Raw genomic sequence first — 21,227 nt, forward strand, 5'->3', positions numbered from 1 at the left:
ACTTAAAAAAAATGAAAAACATCCAATTTCTTTTAGTACATAATTTTTAGCGTTGGAATTACCGTTGTCTACAGGGTTCATACTCACAAGTGCTTAAAGCCAACCAACTCTATAAAACAAGTCTGCTTTCACTTCATCTGTACTTCTCAATTCACTCCATTAAAATAGCAGCATGCAGGGAAATTGCTATCTCAGGCAATTTCATCGGAGCAAGAAGAGCAATTCCTTCCAGCATAAGCTAATAAGAAAACTCTGTTAGACCCCGCTCTATATGTATCTTAAAATTGTGCTGCGATTGCAAGATGAATAAATGAAAAAAGTTCCTTTATTTATCCATCGAGCCACAATGAATCTCAGTCTAGTTTAGAAACTAACAAGATGCCATTTAAAAGGGCTCCACTCTATGCGCCAGAAGTCGGCCGCTGCCGCAGAAGCATCCATGGGACAGAGATTAATCGTGACCTCCATGTAAGGTCACATTCACACTACAGTTTTCATTTTCGTTTCTGAATGGGATGTGCTCCATACTAGGTACTGTCCAATAAAAAGGCTGCAAAGAAAATACTTCATGTAAAAAAAAAACTTTGTAAATGCTTAAAACCTTCAAGACTACTTCAAACTCCTCCAAAAATTCCCCAAAGGAGGGGCGGTTTCCATTAGAAAACTTGTCGTTTTTGATGGCCTCAAAAAAAATTCAGCGAGCACATGCCTTACAGCTGATCCCCACAACGGCTTCAATGTAAACCGCTTCGTCTTCAATAGACAACTCTGAAAAATTCTGATTTAATTATACAGACTGACCAGCGGCACTAAACAGCTGCTGAACGGCAAACCCCAGTCAGCGGTCGTTTAATATCCCGTTTACACAGGCAGGCCGCGCCAAATGATGCACACTGAACAATCTGTAAGAGATCGCTCAAGTCACATAGGTCGCCATCGTTATCGGCAGGTCGTTGCACCGCCAAGAACGATGATCTTTCGCACAAAAGATTTCAAGATTATCGGCAGCTTGCTTACACTGATAGATTATCGTGACCGAGCGTTCTTAAGAATGCTCATTCACAATCTTTCAGTGTAAATGAAGCTTCATGCTCCCAGTGACAAAAAAAAACATGGCATCAAGTTTTCCACTAGAATTTTATCCTATGCGATCTTGAAAAGGGAATCTATAAGCAGGTTTTTATGTATATGTAATCTGAGAGCAGCATGATGTAGGACCAGAGACCCTGATTCCAGCGATGTGTCACTTACTAGGCTGTGTGGTGTTGTTTCAATAAAATCAATGTCTTATCGGCAGGAGAGTATCACTACAGGACTAGGTGTCTCGTGCCTTCTAGTCAACTGCTCTGTGTAACCCCATCCCCACCACTGATTAGGAGCTTTCTGTCAATATACAGTGCACACAGAAAGCTGCCAATCAGTGGTGGGGGAGGGTTGTACAGGGCTCAGCATTTAGACAACTGCTAGATCTGCAGCAGTGATTGTATCAAAATGACAGAAAGCAGACCAGCAAGTGACATCACTGGAATCAGGGTCTCAGCCACTATCATGTGGCGCTCAGATTACATAGAAAGAAAACCTGATGATGGATTCCCTTTAAAGTTATGACGCATGATAAAGACATTAGTAAAGTAGCAAAGAAGTACAGGATATGCAATGCTGCTCTTAATATAAACAGGATCCACAATGAATTTGCTTTTGAAAGGAAGTCTCCACTTTCAGGATCCAGAGAAATCAGTTACATTTTAAAAAAAATAATAATAATATAAACACGCCAAGCCTAAATGGTTTGGTTTGCTGGTTAGCTTTCAATTTTTCTCTCAAAAGCCAAAAATAAGTAAACAAGAGTTTTCAAAGCGCTCATCTTCAGTCTCCCGATTAACCTCTAAACATGTGCAGGCAGGACTCGCAAACAGCTGAAGTCAAGCAACTCCTCTCTCCCAAATAATTCTCCATAGTGGCACTTATAAAAAAGTCACAAAAGTAAAAAATGCTGGAAGTTACCCTATGCACAAAGAGTAAACTTAAAGAGGTTGTCCACTACTTTTTGATTGATGACCTATCTTTAGGCTAGGGCATCAATGTGTAATCGGCCGGGGTCTGACACCCGGCACCTCCGCCGATCAGCTGTTATCGGTGTCGGCAGTACTCACTTGCGGAGCTGCTCCATCTTCTGGTAGTTGCCGCTGCAGGGTAACTGCACATCCACCTCCTGTTGAATTGAATAGGAGGCTGATGTGTAGTGCCAAGCCTTGCCCACTACCAGAAGACAGCCAGCTCCGCAAGTGAGCTGGCCAACACGATAACCGCTGATCGGCAAGGGTGCCGGGTGTCGGACCCTGGCCGATCAGATATTGATGACCTATCCTAAAAAGAGGTCATCAATCAAAATGTAGTGGACAACCTCTTTAAAAAAGGTTGTCCAGGACTTTGATTTTGATACCCTAATCTTAGAATAGGCCATTAATATCAAGTTGGTGGTGGACTGACACCAAGCACTTCCATCAGTTAGACATTACCAGGTCAAGCAGCCATTGGAAGTAACCGATCTATGGAGGCCGAGCACTACAGCTCAGTATATGCTGTAGTGACCTCTCTCTGGTACTGCAGAACAGTTCCTAATGAAGCGACTGGCAGCTAAACTGCAGTAACCAAGAACAACCACTGCCCAGTGTTCAAAGCTTTGGTGTTCTAGCTTCACAGATTATGTATTTCTAAAGGCCATAAGATCTGCTTCCATCTAATCAGTGGGTAAAAGTGCCATGTGTGGGACATTCTCAGTCAAGGACGAACCCTTTAAAGTAAGTGTCAACCCTTGATCATCACCTAAAAGGTCCAAATTCTAGTGCTGATAAATGTTCTTTACTAGAGATGAGCATTTTCAATTCACGCTGTCGTGGTCCGGCGTCCAGTCCTTCATGGCATCCTGGAGTGGGCACCGGACCAGGGCATCGTGAATTGAAATGCTCATCTCAATTCTTTATATATATTTTTCTGCAGTCAGAGTTTTACTTCTCTGATCTTCTATAATGATAAAGGGTAATTAAACTTTTAGGATATGTTATAGCCACATTTTCATGTACGGAGACCCCCACTAATCGCAGAAGCTAAGGGACACATGAGCTCAGATGATGTATGGAGCACATGGAAAGTGAGGCATGAGCTCATACATGTAATAATTAAAAAAAAACACTAGTGTGAATTTTCAGCTTTTGGTCCCAAAATATTGTCTACAAAATTAAAAATAAAAGCTGAAACCCTGTCCACCGAGAATGTACAAAAACAAAGTTCTCTATGCAGAATCAGCTCCGGCGGTCAGTTTGGGGTCCACATGTTAACACAAAGATGGAGGCAAAGTAAATTTTAATTAGTATAATAGGTAGTTAGGAGACATTTGTAGTCTTCTTTATGCAGTGAGATTTACAAAACCACCAGAAAGCATTTGGAGCTGTTAAAGCTGCGAGATGTAAAGCAATCACAAGCGTTTCGTCTCTCTATGAGGCAAGTGCTCTGGAGCCCGTTACAGGACGTTACGTTCACACACAGAAATCAGAAGCCTGGTTGTATAATTGCCTATTAATTACTACAGAAAACATGTACTGGACAAGCAATTAGATTAAAACTACAAGAAATAGGCTTAATAAGTAACCCAAAAAGCCATTTCAACGTATGACTGCAGTAACTGCACAAGTCTTGAGACTCACACGAATGAGAGAGAGAGTGGAAAGGTTTTAATGCTGCAAAATCAAAGCTTCTGCAACGATACACTGAAAACTGGTAACTGTGGCTTAATAATAAAGACTTGAGGATAAATCTCATAAGGTCACAAGAATCCATTCGCTTCCAGTCACTGCAAACAATATAAATCTTTTGCACAGCATAGAAAATAAAACAAGTCAACGAGCATCATGCATAGCACTCTGGTATGATTGACATAAGCCACTGTATACCTAGACAGCCTCCTACATAGGAGCCTTCAATTGTGAGACTATATTAGGAATTGTTCCAGACTTATTCCTACTATAGAAGGGTCAAATGTGATGTGGACAAAACCTTAAAAAGTGCATATCAGAAAAAGTAACAATAGACGAGACTTTTACTGTTTTACGCATCTTAAGCCCTGTTAAAGTCCACTTAAAACACAACCATGTTTGGAAGTGTTCAAAATATTAAAAAGGAGGTTTTCCATTATTCAATTTCTTTATTATACAGGTTTGGGGAAATAAATAACATTTGCTCTGCTCACTCATTGCTGATCCAACAATATTATTTTGGCGCTTCCTAGATCTTTGTTGAAAAGCCGTAATCATGACGTCACTGCTGCAGCCTAAGTAACCCCTGCAGCCAATCACTGGGCTGCAGGGAAGGCCTGCTGAATCGAGTGATTGGCTGAAGCAGCTACATGCGCTGTAGTCTTGATGTCACCACTGCAGCCACTCAACAAAGGCCAGAGACATCTGTGGAGATGCATCACTAGAGCAAGCTAATTTTGTTATTTTTAACCTTCTCAATACTATATAATAATGAAACAATCATTGAAATCTCCTTTAATACAATGCAATGTAATAACATACTTGCATTATCAAAAGTTTCCCGATCCGCAGATATTACAGTGGTCCAAGAACAGTTCCAGCTCCTGTGAACACCCGTCAGAAGCCGAGCTCCCAGGACCAACATTCATATTTGGAGAATGATACATCTTTAATTACTTTTATCCAGGTATATTATAAAAGGTATCTAAACCTATTTAGGTGGACAACCTCCTTAAGACCATATGTCCCCAACAAAAGACAAAAAAAAAAATTTCTTTGCAACTGTGGTAATGTAATAAATAATGAATATGGAAAACATTTTCCAGTTCACAGAAGAAGAAAAAAGTATCCAATCGGAGTTTGTAAGTAGGCTTTAGATGTAGGAATATGCTTTTACATAGCTTTAGACCTGTTTTGTGGTTAGGCGTTTTGCATGTGAATCAGATAAAACATTTCCATCATACTTAATAAAAACACTCTCATTCAGACACTACCATCAGAAATATACTACAATAGTCACAACAAAGCCTTACCATCAGAAATATACTACAATAGTCACAACAAAGCCTTAGCATCAGAAATATACTACAATAGTCACAACAGAGCCTTAGCATCAGAAATATACTACAATAATCACAACAAAGCCTTACCATCAGAAATATACTACAATAGTCACAACAAAGCCTTACCATCAGAAATATACTACAATAGTCACAACAAAGCCTTACCATCAGAAATATACTACAATAGTCACAACAAAGCCTTACCATCAGAAATATACTACAATAGTCACAACAAAGCCTTACCATCAGAAATATACTACAATAGTCACAACAAAGCCTTAGCATCAGAAATATACTACAATAGTCACAACAAAGCCTTACCATCAGAAATATACTACAATAGTCACAACAAAGCCTTACCATCAGAAATATACTACAATAGTCACAACAAAGCCTTACCATCAGAAATATACTACAATAGTCACAACAAAGCCTTAGCATCAGAAATATACTACAATAGTCACAACAAAGCCTTACCATCAGAAATATACTACAATAATCACAACAAAGCCTTACCATCAGAAATATACTACAATAATCACAACAAAGCCTTACCATCAGAAATATACTACAATAGTCACAACAAAGCCTTAGCATCAGAAATATACTACAATAGTCACAACAAAGCCTTAGCATCAGAAATATACTACAATAGTCACAACAAAGCCTTAGCATCAGAAATATACTACAATAGTCACAACAAAGCCTTAGCATCAGAAATATACTACAATAGTCACAACAAAGCCTTAGCATCAGAAATATACTACAATAGTCACAACAAAGCCTTACCATCAGAAATATACTACAATAATCACAACAAAGCCTTACCATCAGAAATATACTACAATAGTCACAACAAAGCCTTACCATCAGAAATATACTACAATAGTCACAACAAAGCCTTACCATCAGAAATATACTACAATAGTCACAACAAAGCCTTACCATCAGAAATATACTACAATAGTCACAACAAAGCCTTACCATCAGAAATATACTACAATAGTCACAACAAAGCCTTACCATCAGAAATATACTACAATAGTCACAACAAAGCCTTACCATCAGAAATATACTACAATAGTCACAACAAAGCCTTACCATCAGGAATATACTACAATAGTCACAACAAAGCCTTAGCATCAGAAATATACTACAATAGTCACAACAGAGCCTTAGCATCAGAAATATACTACAATAATCACAACAAAGCCTTACCATCAGAAATATACTACAATAGTCACAACAAAGCCTTACCATCAGAAATATACTACAATAGTCACAACAAAGCCTTACCATCAGAAATATACTACAATAGTCACAACAAAGCCTTACCATCAGAAATATACTACAATAGTCACAACAAAGCCTTACCATCAGAAATATACTACAATAGTCACAACAAAGCCTTAGCATCAGAAATATACTACAATAGTCACAACAAAGCCTTACCATCAGAAATATACTACAATAGTCACAACAAAGCCTTACCATCAGAAATATACTACAATAGTCACAACAAAGCCTTAGCATCAGAAATATACTACAATAATCACAACAAAGCCTTAGCATCAGAAATATACTACAATAGTCACAACAAAGCCTTAGCATCAGAAATATACTACAATAGTCACAACAAAGCCTTAGCATCAGAAATATACTACAATAATCACAACAAAGCCTTACCATCAGAAATATACTACAATAGTCACAACAAAGCCTTACCATCAGAAATATACTACAATAGTCACAACAAAGCCTTACCATCAGAAATATACTACAATAGTCACAACAAAGCCTTACCATCAGAAATATACTACAATAGTCACAACAAAGCCTTACCATCAGAAATATACTACAATAGTCACAACAAAGCCTTACCATCAGAAATATACTACAATAGTCACAACAAAGCCTTACCATCAGAAATATACTACAATAGTCACAACAAAGCCTTACCATCAGAAATATACTACAATAGTCACAACAAAGCCTTACCATCAGAAATATACTACAATAGTCACAACAAAGCCTTACCATCAGAAATATACTACAATAGTCACAACAAAGCCTTACCATCAGAAATATACTACAATAATCACAACAAAGCCTTACCATCAGAAATATACTACAATAGTCACAACAATTAACCATATATTCATCAGGTACATTATAACAAACCACTCTACCGAAAATGGGGTCCCAAAAATTGAAAAAGTGGAAGTTTATGCCACTCCATAAGATAAATATACATGCTACCACAAACCACAGGAGTTTTATTGGCAATAAAAAGGCAAATATTTTATTAAACACTTAAAGACATAGGACATACAACAAGGAACAACCCGGCATAAAAAGTGGGGCTGCATATATACATATATTCAGATTAGCCAATTGTAGAGAGTAGAAATAACAATGGATAAAAAGAGGGGGTGCAACAGTGTTTAACCCCTAGTGGGGTAGTTGTCTAAGTGCCGCATACAGTAAAAGTCTATAAAGATATGTATTTTTAGTATAACAGATCGTGTCAGCACATAAACCCCTATAATCAATGTTCAGATCATGGTATTGCACGCTTACCCATTGCTAAATAGCAGCCACACAAGAAAAATCCCCAACGCACGCTTCGCTTGGTGTGTTAAATCGCTTCCTCGATTTTTCTTGTGTGGCTGCTATTTAGCAATGGGTAAGCGTGCAATACCATGATCTGAACATTGATTATAGGGGTTTATGTGCTGACACGATCTGTTATACTAAAAATACATATCTTTATAGACTTTTACTGTATGCGGCACTTAGACAACTACCCCACTAGGGGTTAAACACTGTTGCACCCCCTCTTTTTATCCATTGTTATTTCTACTCTCTACGATTGGCTAATCTGAATATATGTATATATGCAGCCCCACTTTTTATGCCGGGTTGTTCCTTGTTGTATGTCCTATGTCTTTAAGTGTTTAATAAAATATTTGCCTTTTTATTGCCAGTAAAACTCCTGTGGTTTGTGGTAGCATGAATAGTCACAACAATGCCTTAGCAAAAGAAAAAGGAAAGAGCACATTCATACAAAACTATTTCATCTAGATAAAATGGATTTTAGATGAAAAAATATATTAACTTGGTCCTAAATAGAACGGAATCTTCTTTTAGGTGTGGGTCACTAGTTCCTTCACTATTCATGTTAGCATGAATATGCCCGGATAACAGCTTCTTACTTCTCACTTATTCTTTTAACTCAACGGAGGATCTTTACTTTCTTAGGATGTCTTCTGTCTGCATTCACTAAGCTAGATTTACATGTCACATTACCAGAGAGGCTTTTATCCTAAGTCATATGGCAAGGCTCATTAAAGGGAAGATATTGACCTTTAGGATTGCGACTTTCAATAGGTGGCACTAGAGTTCTAGTCATCTTCCTATCTGAAGAGGCAATTTGCATATTTAAATTTCCTAGAGGAGCATGCATGGTGTATAAGTCTCCTCACTCTGACATGCCAGGCCTGGCTTGTCACTCTACACAAGGAGAAACGTTACCCCTTGGATTACCAGTGAGTGCCGCAAAATTCCTCCCTCCATTGAAAGAATAACTAAAAGGATCATTCTCATCTGAAAAGTTCATAAACTACAGCCCCTATGAGAACCAATGGCAATGTTAGTGCAAGGGAGCATTGTATGGCCATTTTTATTATACAGGGTGGGCCATTTATATGGATACACCTAAATGAAATGGGAATGGTTGGTAATATCAACTTCCTGTTTGTGGCACATTACTATATGGGAGGGGGAAAACTTTTCCAGATGGGTGGTGACCATGGTGGCCATTTTGAAGTCTGCCATTTTGGATCCAACTTTATTTTTTTCAATGGGAAGAGGGTCATGTGACACATCAAACTTATTGAGAATTTCATAAGAAAAACAATGGTGTGCTTGGTTTTAACGTAACTTTATTCTTTCATGAGTTTTTTACAAGTTTATGACCACTTATAAAATGTGTTCAAAGTGCTGATGAAATTTTTTTTCAAATTTTGGTGGAAAATAAGTATTTGGTCAATTACAAACAAGAAAGATTTCTGGCTCTCACAGACCTGTAACTTCTTTGTTAATAGGCTCCTCTGTCCTCCACTCATTACCTGTAGTACTGGCACCTGTTTGAACTTGTTACCAGTATAAAAGACACCTGCCCGCAACCTCAAACAGTCACACTCCAAACTCAACTATGGTGAAGACCAAAGAGCTGTCGAAGGACACCAGAAACAAAATGATAGCCCTGCACCAGGCTGGGAAGACTGAATCTGCAACAGGCAAGCAGCTTGGTGTGAAGAAATCAACTGTGGGAGCAATAATTAGAAAATGGAAGACATACAAGACCACGGATAATCTCCCTCGATCTGGGGCTCCAAGCAAGATCTCACCAAGTGGGGTCAAAATGATCTCAAGATCGGTGAGCAAAAATCCCAGAACCACACGGGAGGACCTAGTCAATGACCTGCAGAGAGCTTGGACCAACGTTACGCAGGCTACCAGCAGTAACACACTACGCCGCCAGGGACTCAGATCCTGCAGTGCCAGACGTGTCCCCCTGCTTAAGCCATTACATGTCCCCCAGCTTAAGCCATTACATGTCCGGGCCCATCTGAAGTTTGCTAGAGAGCATTTGGATGATCCAGAAGAATATTGGGAGAATGTCATAAGGTCAGATGAAACCAAAGTAGAACTGTTTGGTAGAAACACAGCTCGTCGTGTTTGGAGGAGAAAGAATGCTGAGCTGCATCCAAAGAACACCATACCTACTGTGAAGCATGGGGGTGGCAACATCATGCTTTGGGGCCGTTTCTCTGTCAAGGGACCAGGACGACTGATCCGTGTACATGAAAGAATGAATGGGGCCATGTATCGTGAGATTTTGAGTGCAAACCTCCTTCCATCAGCAAGGGCATTGAAGATGAAATGTGGCTGGGTCTTTCAGCATGACAATGATCCCAAGCACATCGCCAGGGCGATGGAGGAGTGGCTTCGTAAGAAGCATTTCAAGGTCCTGGAGTGGCCTAGCCAGTCTCCAGATCTAAACCCTATAGAAAACCTTTGGAGGGAGTTGAAAGTCCGTGTTACCCAGCGACAGCCCCAAAACATCACTGCTCTACAGAAGATCTGCATGGAGGAATGGGTCAACATACCAGCAACAGTGTGTGCCAACCTTTTGAAGACTTACAGAAAACATTTGACCTCTGTCATTGCCAACAAAGGATATATAACAAAGTATTGAGATGAACCTTTGTAATTGACCAAATACTTATTTTCCATCAAAATTTGAAAAAAAATTATTTCCAAATCAGACAAGGTGATTTTTAGGATTTGTTTTCTCATTTTGTCTCTCATATTTGAGGTCTACCTGTGATGTCAATTACAGGCCTCTCTCATCTTTTTAAGTGGGAGAACTTGCACAATTGGAGGCTAACTAAATACTTTTTCCCCCCACTGTATTTTTAAAGCCCTCACGTTAATAATGTTGCTGCACATGTAGAATTTTTCCATATGAAAGATCCAAGGATTCAGGTGATACCATCTAATCACGCTCTTTTTTACAGTCGAGCTTGAGATCCTGAGCCATTATATGAAAGACAGAGTGATAAAGCAGCTCAGGAAGCCGTGGCACTGGCAGCGCTCGTGTATTCTGCTATACTCCGGGATAAGGCAGTTCTGCTTGTTTAACTTGTGAATGTTTGTTAATGGCAATGCCAACACTCTATGTGCAAACACACTAAATGTCATTTCCGCAGCAGCCTATTTGGGACACGTGGACTTTACCATTTGATTTCTTTTTTCCCCAATTAGGCTGACGACACTGGGCCTATGGAAATCTGGTGCTTAACACCGCACAAAAGGCAGGTCAAAAATACCATTTTATGGAAATCTTCAGAGAGAAAATCAAGTAGGTTAGAAATTATTTAAAGCCTAGGGAAAGGTATGATTTATTCATATGTACTACTAAAAGTTCTCAAATAATGAAGCCACGATCTGCTGTATAGACTATATATGCACACATACAGTAGGCTTAAGAGCGTTTTCCCACTAAATATGTTCTTGGTGGGTGGCCATTTGGTAAGATCTTGAGTTGTCATGCTACCAGCAGTGTTGGCTTACTAAACTTTTCCTATGTTTCAGGTAATATGTGGTTTTTCCACGCATGATTTTTTCTTTACATGTAACATCTCCCCCATCAAAAATCCCCAAATTTTTTTTATTTTTTTATTTAGTAAAATTCTGCAGCTTCTCTATATTTTAAGAAAAAAGATACATAAATATTAAAGCCACTATTTCTAAACAACTAATACAGGAGACACAATAAAGCATTTTCTACAACGTCTTCACTATATACCATGCTAAAAGTAGGACAACTGGAAAAAAAAAGTTGCTCTAATAGTTAGATCCTCCTGGTAGTTTACATGTTACCAAAATGTGAAGTAATGTACATTAAAATATGGCTACTAATGATGAGCGCAAGTGCTCGGGTATGCACCAAGTTTTGCGGGTGGTTGAGTGACATGTTCACGTCCCATGTTTTGCAGCTCTTTGACAGCCAGAAAACATGAAAGGATTGCCAGTGTATGTCAGGCAATCCCCACATATTTTGTGGCTAACAGCCGTGAAACATGCGGCCGCGGGGCCTGAAAGCATCTCTCGGGAACCCGTGATACTTGGTGCATACCCAAGCACCCTAGACAAACTTGAGTAAGGAGCACTGGCGCTCATCACTAATGGCTACACTTACAGGTGTGAATCAATCTGGTTTCTCATTCCTTAGTATTTATACATCGTGTAGCTTCCCTCCCATAGACTACATAGTCCTATGTGACGCCCTACCTCCATACTCACATCACCCTGCTGCCATAATTCATACTGCATTCCCAAATGGAAAACTCATCGCAGAGACAAGCAATTTCTGAACTAAAAGGGGTTGTCCAAGGTTGCCTACATTCCGATGGACCTTAAAGAGGCTTGTCCGGTTAAAAGTGATAAGTCTGCAGCCACTCTGTGTGACTGCAGACTTCTGAATCCCCCCCCCCCCCACACACACACGCACTGTGCGCTGCAGGGATTCGCCGGTATGAGACCCGGTAACGGAGGGTATTTATGTGTTATACATATCCCAGCCAGTGGGCGTGGCCTCCCTCTCCATACACTTGTATTGAGCGAGGTCGCGCCTTCTAGTAAGACACACCCCCTGGCCGTCTGCGTCACTAGACGAGGGGTGGCCTCGCTGTATACAAGTGTATGGAGAGAGGCGGCGCCAACTGTCCGGGGGTATGCATAACTCATACATACCCTCCGGTCACAGGTCTGAAAGCGACGAATCCCTGCAGCGTACAGTCCATGCGCTGGGTGGACTCATAAGTCTGCAGTCATACAGAGTGACTGCAGACTTATCACTTTTCACCGAACAACCCCTTTAAACTTCTGAACGATATGTATAACTTTTATAACAGGAACATCAAGCTCTTTGGAGATGGAGATGGTTTTCTAGCCTTTATTTTTAACATGTTTGTCTATAACGTCCTTTCTAAACTCCTGAGACAACGCTCTCCTTAGATTTCATTGGTCCATGTTCACTGTGGTACATACCATGATATCAAACAGCACAGTGACTACTTTTCATGACTTAAATTGACAAATTACAAGTTTGTAGACACCTGTGATGCTAATTACAGGACACATCTTAGTTTAACATGTATCTATGGTCAAATTATTTTCAATCTTTTCTAGGGGCACCATCATTTTTGTCCAGGCCATTTTTATTACTTTTTAAAAAAAATAAAAACAAATCTGTTATAACACAATTTAAAACAAAATTTCTGATTTTCATTAGCTGATATTCAGTACATTTAAAATTTTATTTTGCCAGTTTCAAGTTATTTCAGTGACCATTATGTTTTTTGTTTTTTTTTAAACTTTAACAGATAAGTACCAACAATTTTGCACACTTCTGTACATGGCATAGAGGGATGTACTCACTCAGTGCATATAGACAAAGGAATATCCCGGCAAGACAGAATCCTTCAAAAAACCTGAGAGTGCTGAACATTGTGACATTAACTGAAAGTGCCACAGAAAGTCCAAAAATCAGATTGAAGATTACAGAAAACAGCAGCACAAGACGTCGGCCGATCCTAAAAGAAGAGAAATAAATTGTAATAAACGTGCACATATTCTAAAAACGAGCAATTAAAGCTACATAACTCAAAGATCAGCTTCAGCATATGAAATCCACATATACTGTAACTATCTTTTTTTCTATATTCCTTTTAAACCCATTCCTGGTGACAAAGTTACTCGATTCAGCTACAGTTGCAGGCTGCAGATACTTGGACGTGTGTTCTGGTGGCTCATAGGTAAATGACAGAAAAAGCAGTTCGCAAAAAGCTGCTTTCTGACTCCATTTTCTATATCTGCCGGTGTAGGAGGGTGTAGACATCAGACTGGTCTCCTCTCCTGCACAGAAGGACTTTTGGTGTCTCTTTAGGATCAAGATTAATGCAGTCAACTAAAACCACAACAGGGTGTGATCACAAGAACAAGGTACGCCTTTATAGTCTAGAACAGAAGTAGCCATCCTCTAGGGTCAGGAGGCAGGAGCAACTTTCATGTATTTTCCCGATATAAAAGATAGTGCTCCGTCACAATATCAATACATAATCATACAGCTTTTACCCTAGCCCTAATATCATTTGGATGCAAAATACCGTGGTCAAGACATGGTGCCAACTGTGTACAATTGTATCTGCAGCTGCCCATTGCTAGGGAGCCACATGAAACTTCAGATCTAATTGTTGTGCAACAGACATCAACCTCATAGGCGAGCTGTAACATAGCATTCTAGTTTATCATTCCTAGAATTTATTTCCTTAAATTACCGGATTGGACAAAGTATAAGTGAATCAGTTCTATACACTTTTTCTATTGAGTTCATTTTTTGATCGAAAAAGTCAATTTTGTAGTCATTGTTACACGAATGTCATGGCCTTTCTGGACATTCCAGAATGAATGTAAATGTGACCTAATTTTACAGCTTTCAAGGTTCTGGAGTTTGCATTAAAAGAAAAAAACATGTTTTCTTGTATATATTCGCTCATGTATTCTGATATACAAGTTATATATAGTTCCTTGAAAAAGTATTCATACCCCATGAACTTTTCCACATATTTTTTTTTCAGATTACCCCCACAAACTTAAATGTTTTTGTTACACGCATGCCGCTAGCTTCAGATAGGGGCGAGACAGGTTTCATGAATTCATTTGAATCCTGGGGGAACCATTACTCAGGGCAACCATAGGCTGCAACTTCTCTCAGGCACACGATAGATTCAGTTGCTGACCAGACACATCTGACAAGAGTCTTTTTCAACAGTTTAACAGTGGAATTTAATCGGAAGCACGGCCAGTGCAATTCAGGGATATTACAGCAACAATCTTCATTACAGTACAGTCTAATAAAGCAGGCACAGTAACATCAGTCTCTTCAGTAGCATAATTCAGCACAGATTAGATCTCTTAGCAGCACACTTCTATGCATACACAACCACAGGCTTTTCCTTCACAAGGCCACAATAGTACACAGCATTCTTTATCCTGCATGGAGATAGAGGGGGGGGTGGGTGATGAGGGAGATGATCCCTGTGACACAATTCCTTCCAGTCCTTATCTTTCTGCCAAATAATACTCCACACTGTTAGTTCAGGGAGTCTATCTGACCTGTGTTTAGCTTCCCTCCTGACCTTAATTCTGCTCCCTTGCCTTCACGTCTCCTGTGACTGTGTTAACCCCTCTAGTTGCTGGATGCTTCTGGAGCACAACACTTACTCCTGTGCTTGTGTTACTGGATGCTTTTGAAGCAACAGCACTACTTCTTCTGCATGTCACACTCTGCAACGGAACTACTTCTGCATGTCACATTTTGCTATTGGGATTTTATGTGATAAACCAACACAAAGTAGCAAGTATTTGTGAAGTGTAAAGGAAATGATACTTAGTTTTTGAAAAATGTAAAAAATATAAATCTGAAAATTGTGACTTGCATTTGTATTCAGCCCCCTGAGTCAATACTTTGTAGGACCACCATTTGCTGCAATTATTGCTGAAGGTCTTCTGGGGTATGTGTCTACCAGCTTTGCACATGTAGGGGCTGAAATTTTTGCTCATTCTTCTTTGCAACTCACTCTAGCACAGTGAGATTGGATGTAGAGCGCCTGAACAGCAATTTTCAAGTCTTGTCATAGAGTCTCAGTGGGATTTAGATATGGACTTTGATGGGACTTTGACTTGGCCATTCACACACACATGAATGAATATGCTTTGATCTAAACAACCAGATGGCTACTGCTCAGTGGACATGCCCATGCCAACAGGGATGAAACTATTCGTTGTTTACCATGCTGGCCCATATTCAAGGAGCTGAAAAATGGTGCACAATAGAAAATTTATATTACAAAGATACTTTTATATTTACTAGTCAAACAGCAGAGCCAAAATGATTCGCATACCACTTCCTGAAAGCCTTGTCTTTTGTTTGTAAAGCTGTCTGAGGCACGAATATCTCCTCAATGAACCATTTGTTTAATGCTTTTGCACCCACTAATGTTACATGATATAAGTGCACCTATGCTTCTTGCTCTCCATGCCACCGGACCACCTGGTGTAGCGAGATGCCCCTGCACGCTCACCATTGCAATTGCTGTACGACACTCAGAAGGTATCATGCACAAGCTCCATTATATAGAAATGGCCCTGGGCACAATCCTCTGCTGCCTTAGTATGGTTAGTACGAGGTCAGTAGTGGAAGTAGGATTTAAAGAATTCCTAAAGAAACATCACAGGTATAATATAGGAAAAATGTGACCTGATGACTTCAGCGGTTCCCAGGTTTTCTAAAAGTTTAGTCCAGTTCTTGGAAAACTCATAGGAGTCATTGTTTCCAAGAATATACAGCAATGACAATGAACACAAGTCTTAACCTCTTTCATTATCTTCATGTTGGGCTCCTACACAATTACAATGCTTGACATTATAATTTTAAATAAAATGATAGGTTTCTTGGTAAAAAAAAAACCTATAATCATTTTGTCCGGTGACATTCCTTGTGTTATTAAACGTGACTATTCCTTTAAGCGTCTTGTGGAAGAATGTGTTTATTTGCATCTTTAACTTAAATGATATCCTATGTTCTTGTTAAATCCGGTGTTTTTCCTAGGTCGAGTCATTTTCTGGTTGCCTAGTAACCGTAAGAATACTGTACATGCGTACTGCGGAACAACTGCAGTCCTGCTTCCCTTCATCTCCGGGCAGCAAGGCAAAGCTAGGATAACGAAGAACATCTTCAAGGTCAAAGGGAACAGGGACTGACCCCAGTGAGGACCTGCTGCACAGTCCCCAAATAATACTCATTTATGCAAACATTAGTAAAACCTCTCACACTGAAGCACTGAACGACGTGCATGGAGATTCGGGGGCTCCAAAGCCTCCGCTGTAGCAGCACCAGCACAAGAATCTGGACTACAACGGGAATTAGGACAATGCTGTCCAGCTTTTGGACAGTAATGGCAATATGGAGTCATAGCAATAAGTAACATGAAATGAAAGTGGCCTTCGATTCCTACAGCGGTGCTCTAGGTGTGCCGAATGTCTGGAGACAATCACAGACTCACCCACTATAACATTATGCCCAAAACATCTCTATGACCTTCACCTTGCCAAACAAGCCTAGTCCCCTATTTTACCACCCTCGTCTCATTACTGTCTGACAAACCAAAATGACTGACACTTTTCACTTCCTCCTCAGTCCTGAAGTAGAGGGCCACATCTCCAACCCCAGCGCTGATGATCCGACCACTTATTTTATAGAAAAATTCCCCCCCTCCCCCTTCAGTTCAGTTTTTACCTTTTGAATCGGTCACTGGAGAAGTTACCAGGCTCCTCATGTCTTCTCACCCTACAACCTGCACCACTGACCCTTTTTCCCCAATCCAGATAAATTCCAGTATGTAAACTTTTAAGCATGCCCTAACACCAAATCTCTTTACATTGGCCTATCACCTCACAGCACGTACAGTACATAACTTCCATTTTCTCCCTTCCTATATTTTTCTTAAAAATCTGGTCCCTTCAATCATCTGTTTCCAGACCCTCCATTCATTCATTCACTCAATAGCACTTTGTATCTGTACTTCTACAGATACTGGCTGATGGCAGATGTAATTGAATGCCCTAATTTATTCTAAAGATAAATGGACCATACACGGACACAAAATGTTTACCTCGTGCATGTCTCCCTATTTCCTTATAGATTGTAAGCTCTTGTGAGAAGCGCCCTCACTCCTCTTGTTTAAATTGTAGTACGTGTTATTCTGTATTGTCCGATATTGGTTGCACACATCGCCTCTGAATTGTTAAAAGGGGTTGTCTGGTCCAAAATGACAAGTCTGCAGTCTCTCTATGTGACTGCAGACTTGTGAATCCTTCCAGCACACGCACTATGGGCATTCGCCAGTGTCAGGAATGGCGGTAAGATGACCGTAAGAATGCAATATGCATACTCCGGGCCACACTGTTTCCGGCGCACTCAATAAGTGTCTTGCGCGAGGCTGGGAACAGTCTCGTCGGATTCTGGCAAATTGCATACTTGCGTTCACGGCACTGACACCAGCAAATCCTCACAGCACGCAACGCACGCCATGTGAGGATTCACAAGTCTGTAGTCACATAGAGAGACTGCAGAATTGTCATTTTAGACCGAACAACCCCTTTAAGTTCTGCAGAATATATTAGAGCTATATAAATAAAAGTACTATTTATTACTATTACTATTTATTATTAATATTATTATTATTGAGGATTTTTCATCTCTGGATATGTGTATTTTAGTAAGTAATCGTACTTCACATAAGCCAACAATTCGGAATAATTTTTGCTTTATATTCTGCGTTGCACTGTTGCTTTGTTCCTTCCAGAAATGTATCAATAAATTGACAATTGGGTGTTACCAACTAGAGGTGTGCCCCTATGAGTATGACACTGTCCAATCAGTGATGACCGTATCAAACTATAGTGACACACCCATTTGAGAAGGGGAATAATACCACCCAGTTGTCTATTTATATAACCCTTGTAGTAACAGAGGAACACAATAATGCTAATTTCTAATAAAAGATTAATATTTATGGGAAATGTAAAAATTTATTAAAACAGACATGATAGGAGAGCTGATAGCTTTCATTAAACTTAAATAGGACCTTAAACTTCAATTAATAATATCTGAGATCACAGTGTACATTTATGTAATTGGCTCAACCACAGAATAAGTTTCATGATGACCATGTATAATCAGAAATACTGCTCATAACCGTAATCCTCAACTTTTCTTCTTGTTTTAGGCTATGTGCCCACGATGCAGAAATGCTGCAGATTTTTTCCGCATCTCCCTGGCAGGAAAAACGCATGCGGATTGTACATGCGGATTGTACATGCGTTTTTCCTGCCAGGGACATGCGGATGTGAAGCGTTCTTCACTTGCATTTCTGCATGTGGGTTATCAAGCGCTTTCCAAGCGATTTTAGCATCACTTGGAAAGTGCTTGACAACTTGGTCACACTATATAAATCCATGCAACCGGCATGGATTTTATATAGTGTGACCAAGTTAACTAGTTAAAAAAGAATAAAAATGGTAAAAAATAAAAAATAAACATTATACTCACCTTTTGATGGCCCCGGTCTTTTCTCCGGTGTGTTCGGTCTCTTGTACGGCTCGCGGTGGTGTGAAGGACCTGCAGTGACGTCATTTAGTCATGTGACAGGTCGTGCGACCTGTCACATGACTGACGTCACCGCAGGTCCTTTTAGGCCATCGCGAGCCGTACAAGAGACCGGATGCATCGCTGAGGAGACCGGGGGCCATCGGAAGGTAAGTATAATCTTTATTTTTTATTCTTTTTTTTACAGGTACTATGGTACCCAGGTCTGGAGGAGAGTCTCCTCTTCTCCAGACCCGGGTACCATCCGCATATTGAATTGCTTAATATCCGCATGTGCAAATGTGCTGACACGGATATTATGCGTTTCAATGCAAGTCAATGGCAGCAATTACGCTGCGTGTCCGCAGAATTAATGGACATACTGTGTATTTTTCCGCATTGATAATCCGCAGCGGAAATTTCCGCAGCATGTGCACAGCACATGTGGATTATCATTGGGGACCATGGGGCACGTATTACCATGCGGAAATTCCGGGGCAAAAACGCTTAAAAAACGCATAGTGGGCACGCAGCCTTACGGTTCATTAGATTCCAAATATTGAAGTTATGGGTATAGTGAGTGGACTTAGGTGTAGTAGGTGGACCTTGAAGCTCTGGGTGACGAGAAGCAATAAGGAACAATCCTGGGATTATTTTAGAAGGTACAGAGAAAAGTCTTGAGAGTATTCACAAGCAGGATGTAATATGAATTTAACACAGAAGACTTCATAGGCTTTCACAGGTGTCCTCTTTGCATGGTAGAAAACTATTGCCTTATTTTATTTTGCCACTTATATCCCTTCATTAGGGGATTGGTCTTGACTCTTGTAAAACAATTGCATGTAAGAGGTTCTAAACTGTTTTCCCCAGTCTGTTTGCCTGTCTTTAGCTGCATTGATATCAGAATGTACTCATTTGGAGTACATATGGCAGTGAAAGGGTTAGCATCTGGGCCTTCCCCCCCATAGGCCGCATTCTGGGCCTTCCCCCCCATAGGCCGCATTCTGGGCCTTTCCCCCCCCCATAGGCCGCGTTCTGGGCCTCCCCCCCCCCCCCATAGGCCGCGTTCTGGGCCTTCCCCCCCCCCCCCCATAGGCCGCGTTCTGGGCCTCCCCCCCCATAGGCCGCGTTCTGGGCCTTCCCCCCCCAGAGGCCGCGTTCTGGGCCTTCCCCCCCCAGAGGCCGCGTTCTGGGCCTCCCCCCCCCAGAGGCCGCGTTCTGGGCCTCCCCCCCCCATAGGCCGCGTTCTGGGCCTCCCCCCCCCATAGGCCGCGTTCTGGGCCTCCCCCCCCCATAGGCCGCGTTCTGGGCCTCCCCCCCCCATAGGCCGCGTTCTGGGCCTCCCCCCCCCATAGGCCGCGTTCTGGGCCTTCCCCCCCCATAGGCCGCGTTCTGGGCCTTCCCCCCCCATAGGCCGCGTTCTGGGCCTTCCCCCCCCCATAGGCCGCGTTCTGGGCCTTCCCCCCCCCATAGGCCGCGTTCTGGGCCTTCCCCCCCTAGGCTGCGTTCTGGGCCTTCCCCCCCTAGGCTGCGTTCTGGGCCTTCCCCCCCTAGGCTGCGTTCTGGGCCTTCCCCCCCTAGGCTGCGTTCTGGGCCTTCCCCCCCTAGGCTGCGTTCTGGGCCTTCCCCCCCTAGGCTGCGTTCTGGGCCTTCCCCCCCTAGGCTGCGTTCTGGGCCTTCCCCCCCTAGGCTGCGTTCTGGGCCTTCCCCCCCTAGGCTGCGTTCTGGGCCTTCCCCCCCTAGGCTGCGTTCTGGGCCTTCCCCCCCTAGGCTGCGTTCTGGGCCTTCCCCCCCTAGGCTGCGTTCTGGGCCTTCCCCCCCTAGGCCGCGTTCCCACTGAGTATTTGGTGAGTTTTTAATATTGCAGATTATCTGCAGCCTCTCTGCATCTGCACCATTTGTTAAATTATTTTTTTTTGTTTTTCTTTCATTGCACTTTTGAGTGCTTTTTTTTTTACATATCCTTTTATCACTTTTTAATGGTGCGTTTTTTTGTATTTTAGTGTCATGCTGTAAATAAAGCTGCTTTGTTTTTTATTCTTCTTACATGCGTTTTTAACCCGCAGATTTTCGACATTAATGCAATTCTACGAGGAAAATCTGCATATAAACTGTACTGGCAAGAGAAATAGACATGTTGTGGATCTGAAATAAGCACCACAGGTCATTTTATGATTTTATGCTGCGTAATAAAGCACAGTGGGCAGGAGATTTCTATAAATCCCATCCACTTTGCTGGAACTGCAAGAAGCTGTATTTTTGATGCAGCAAAAATACGCAACATAAAAAATGTACTTCTCATCAGCACTCAGGAAGACCGAGGTGCTGACCCTTTCACTGCCAGCATCCAAA

The 21,227-nt window shown here is 41.2% G+C and overlaps 1 protein-coding gene across 2 annotated transcripts in view; it reads right to left on the reverse strand.

Annotated features, from left to right (window-relative positions):
• The window catches only part of SLC22A23 (solute carrier family 22 member 23), a 122,109-nt gene that overhangs the window by 51,493 nt on the left and 49,389 nt on the right, over positions 1 to 21,227 (reverse strand). For both annotated transcript variants that reach the window (XM_073678704.1, XM_073678705.1), the window contains exon 3: positions 13,106 to 13,260. In XM_073678704.1, the coding sequence (XP_073534805.1) occupies positions 13,106 to 13,260 (155 nt within the window). The remainder of the gene's footprint in view (positions 1 to 13,105; positions 13,261 to 21,227) is intronic.

The sequence above is a fragment of the Phyllobates terribilis genome, unplaced genomic scaffold, assembly GCF_046119375.1.
Source record: "Phyllobates terribilis strain yellow unplaced genomic scaffold, ASM4611937v1 Scaffold_4__5_contigs__length_816908805, whole genome shotgun sequence".
Classification (NCBI taxonomy): Eukaryota; Metazoa; Chordata; class Amphibia; order Anura; family Dendrobatidae; genus Phyllobates; species Phyllobates terribilis.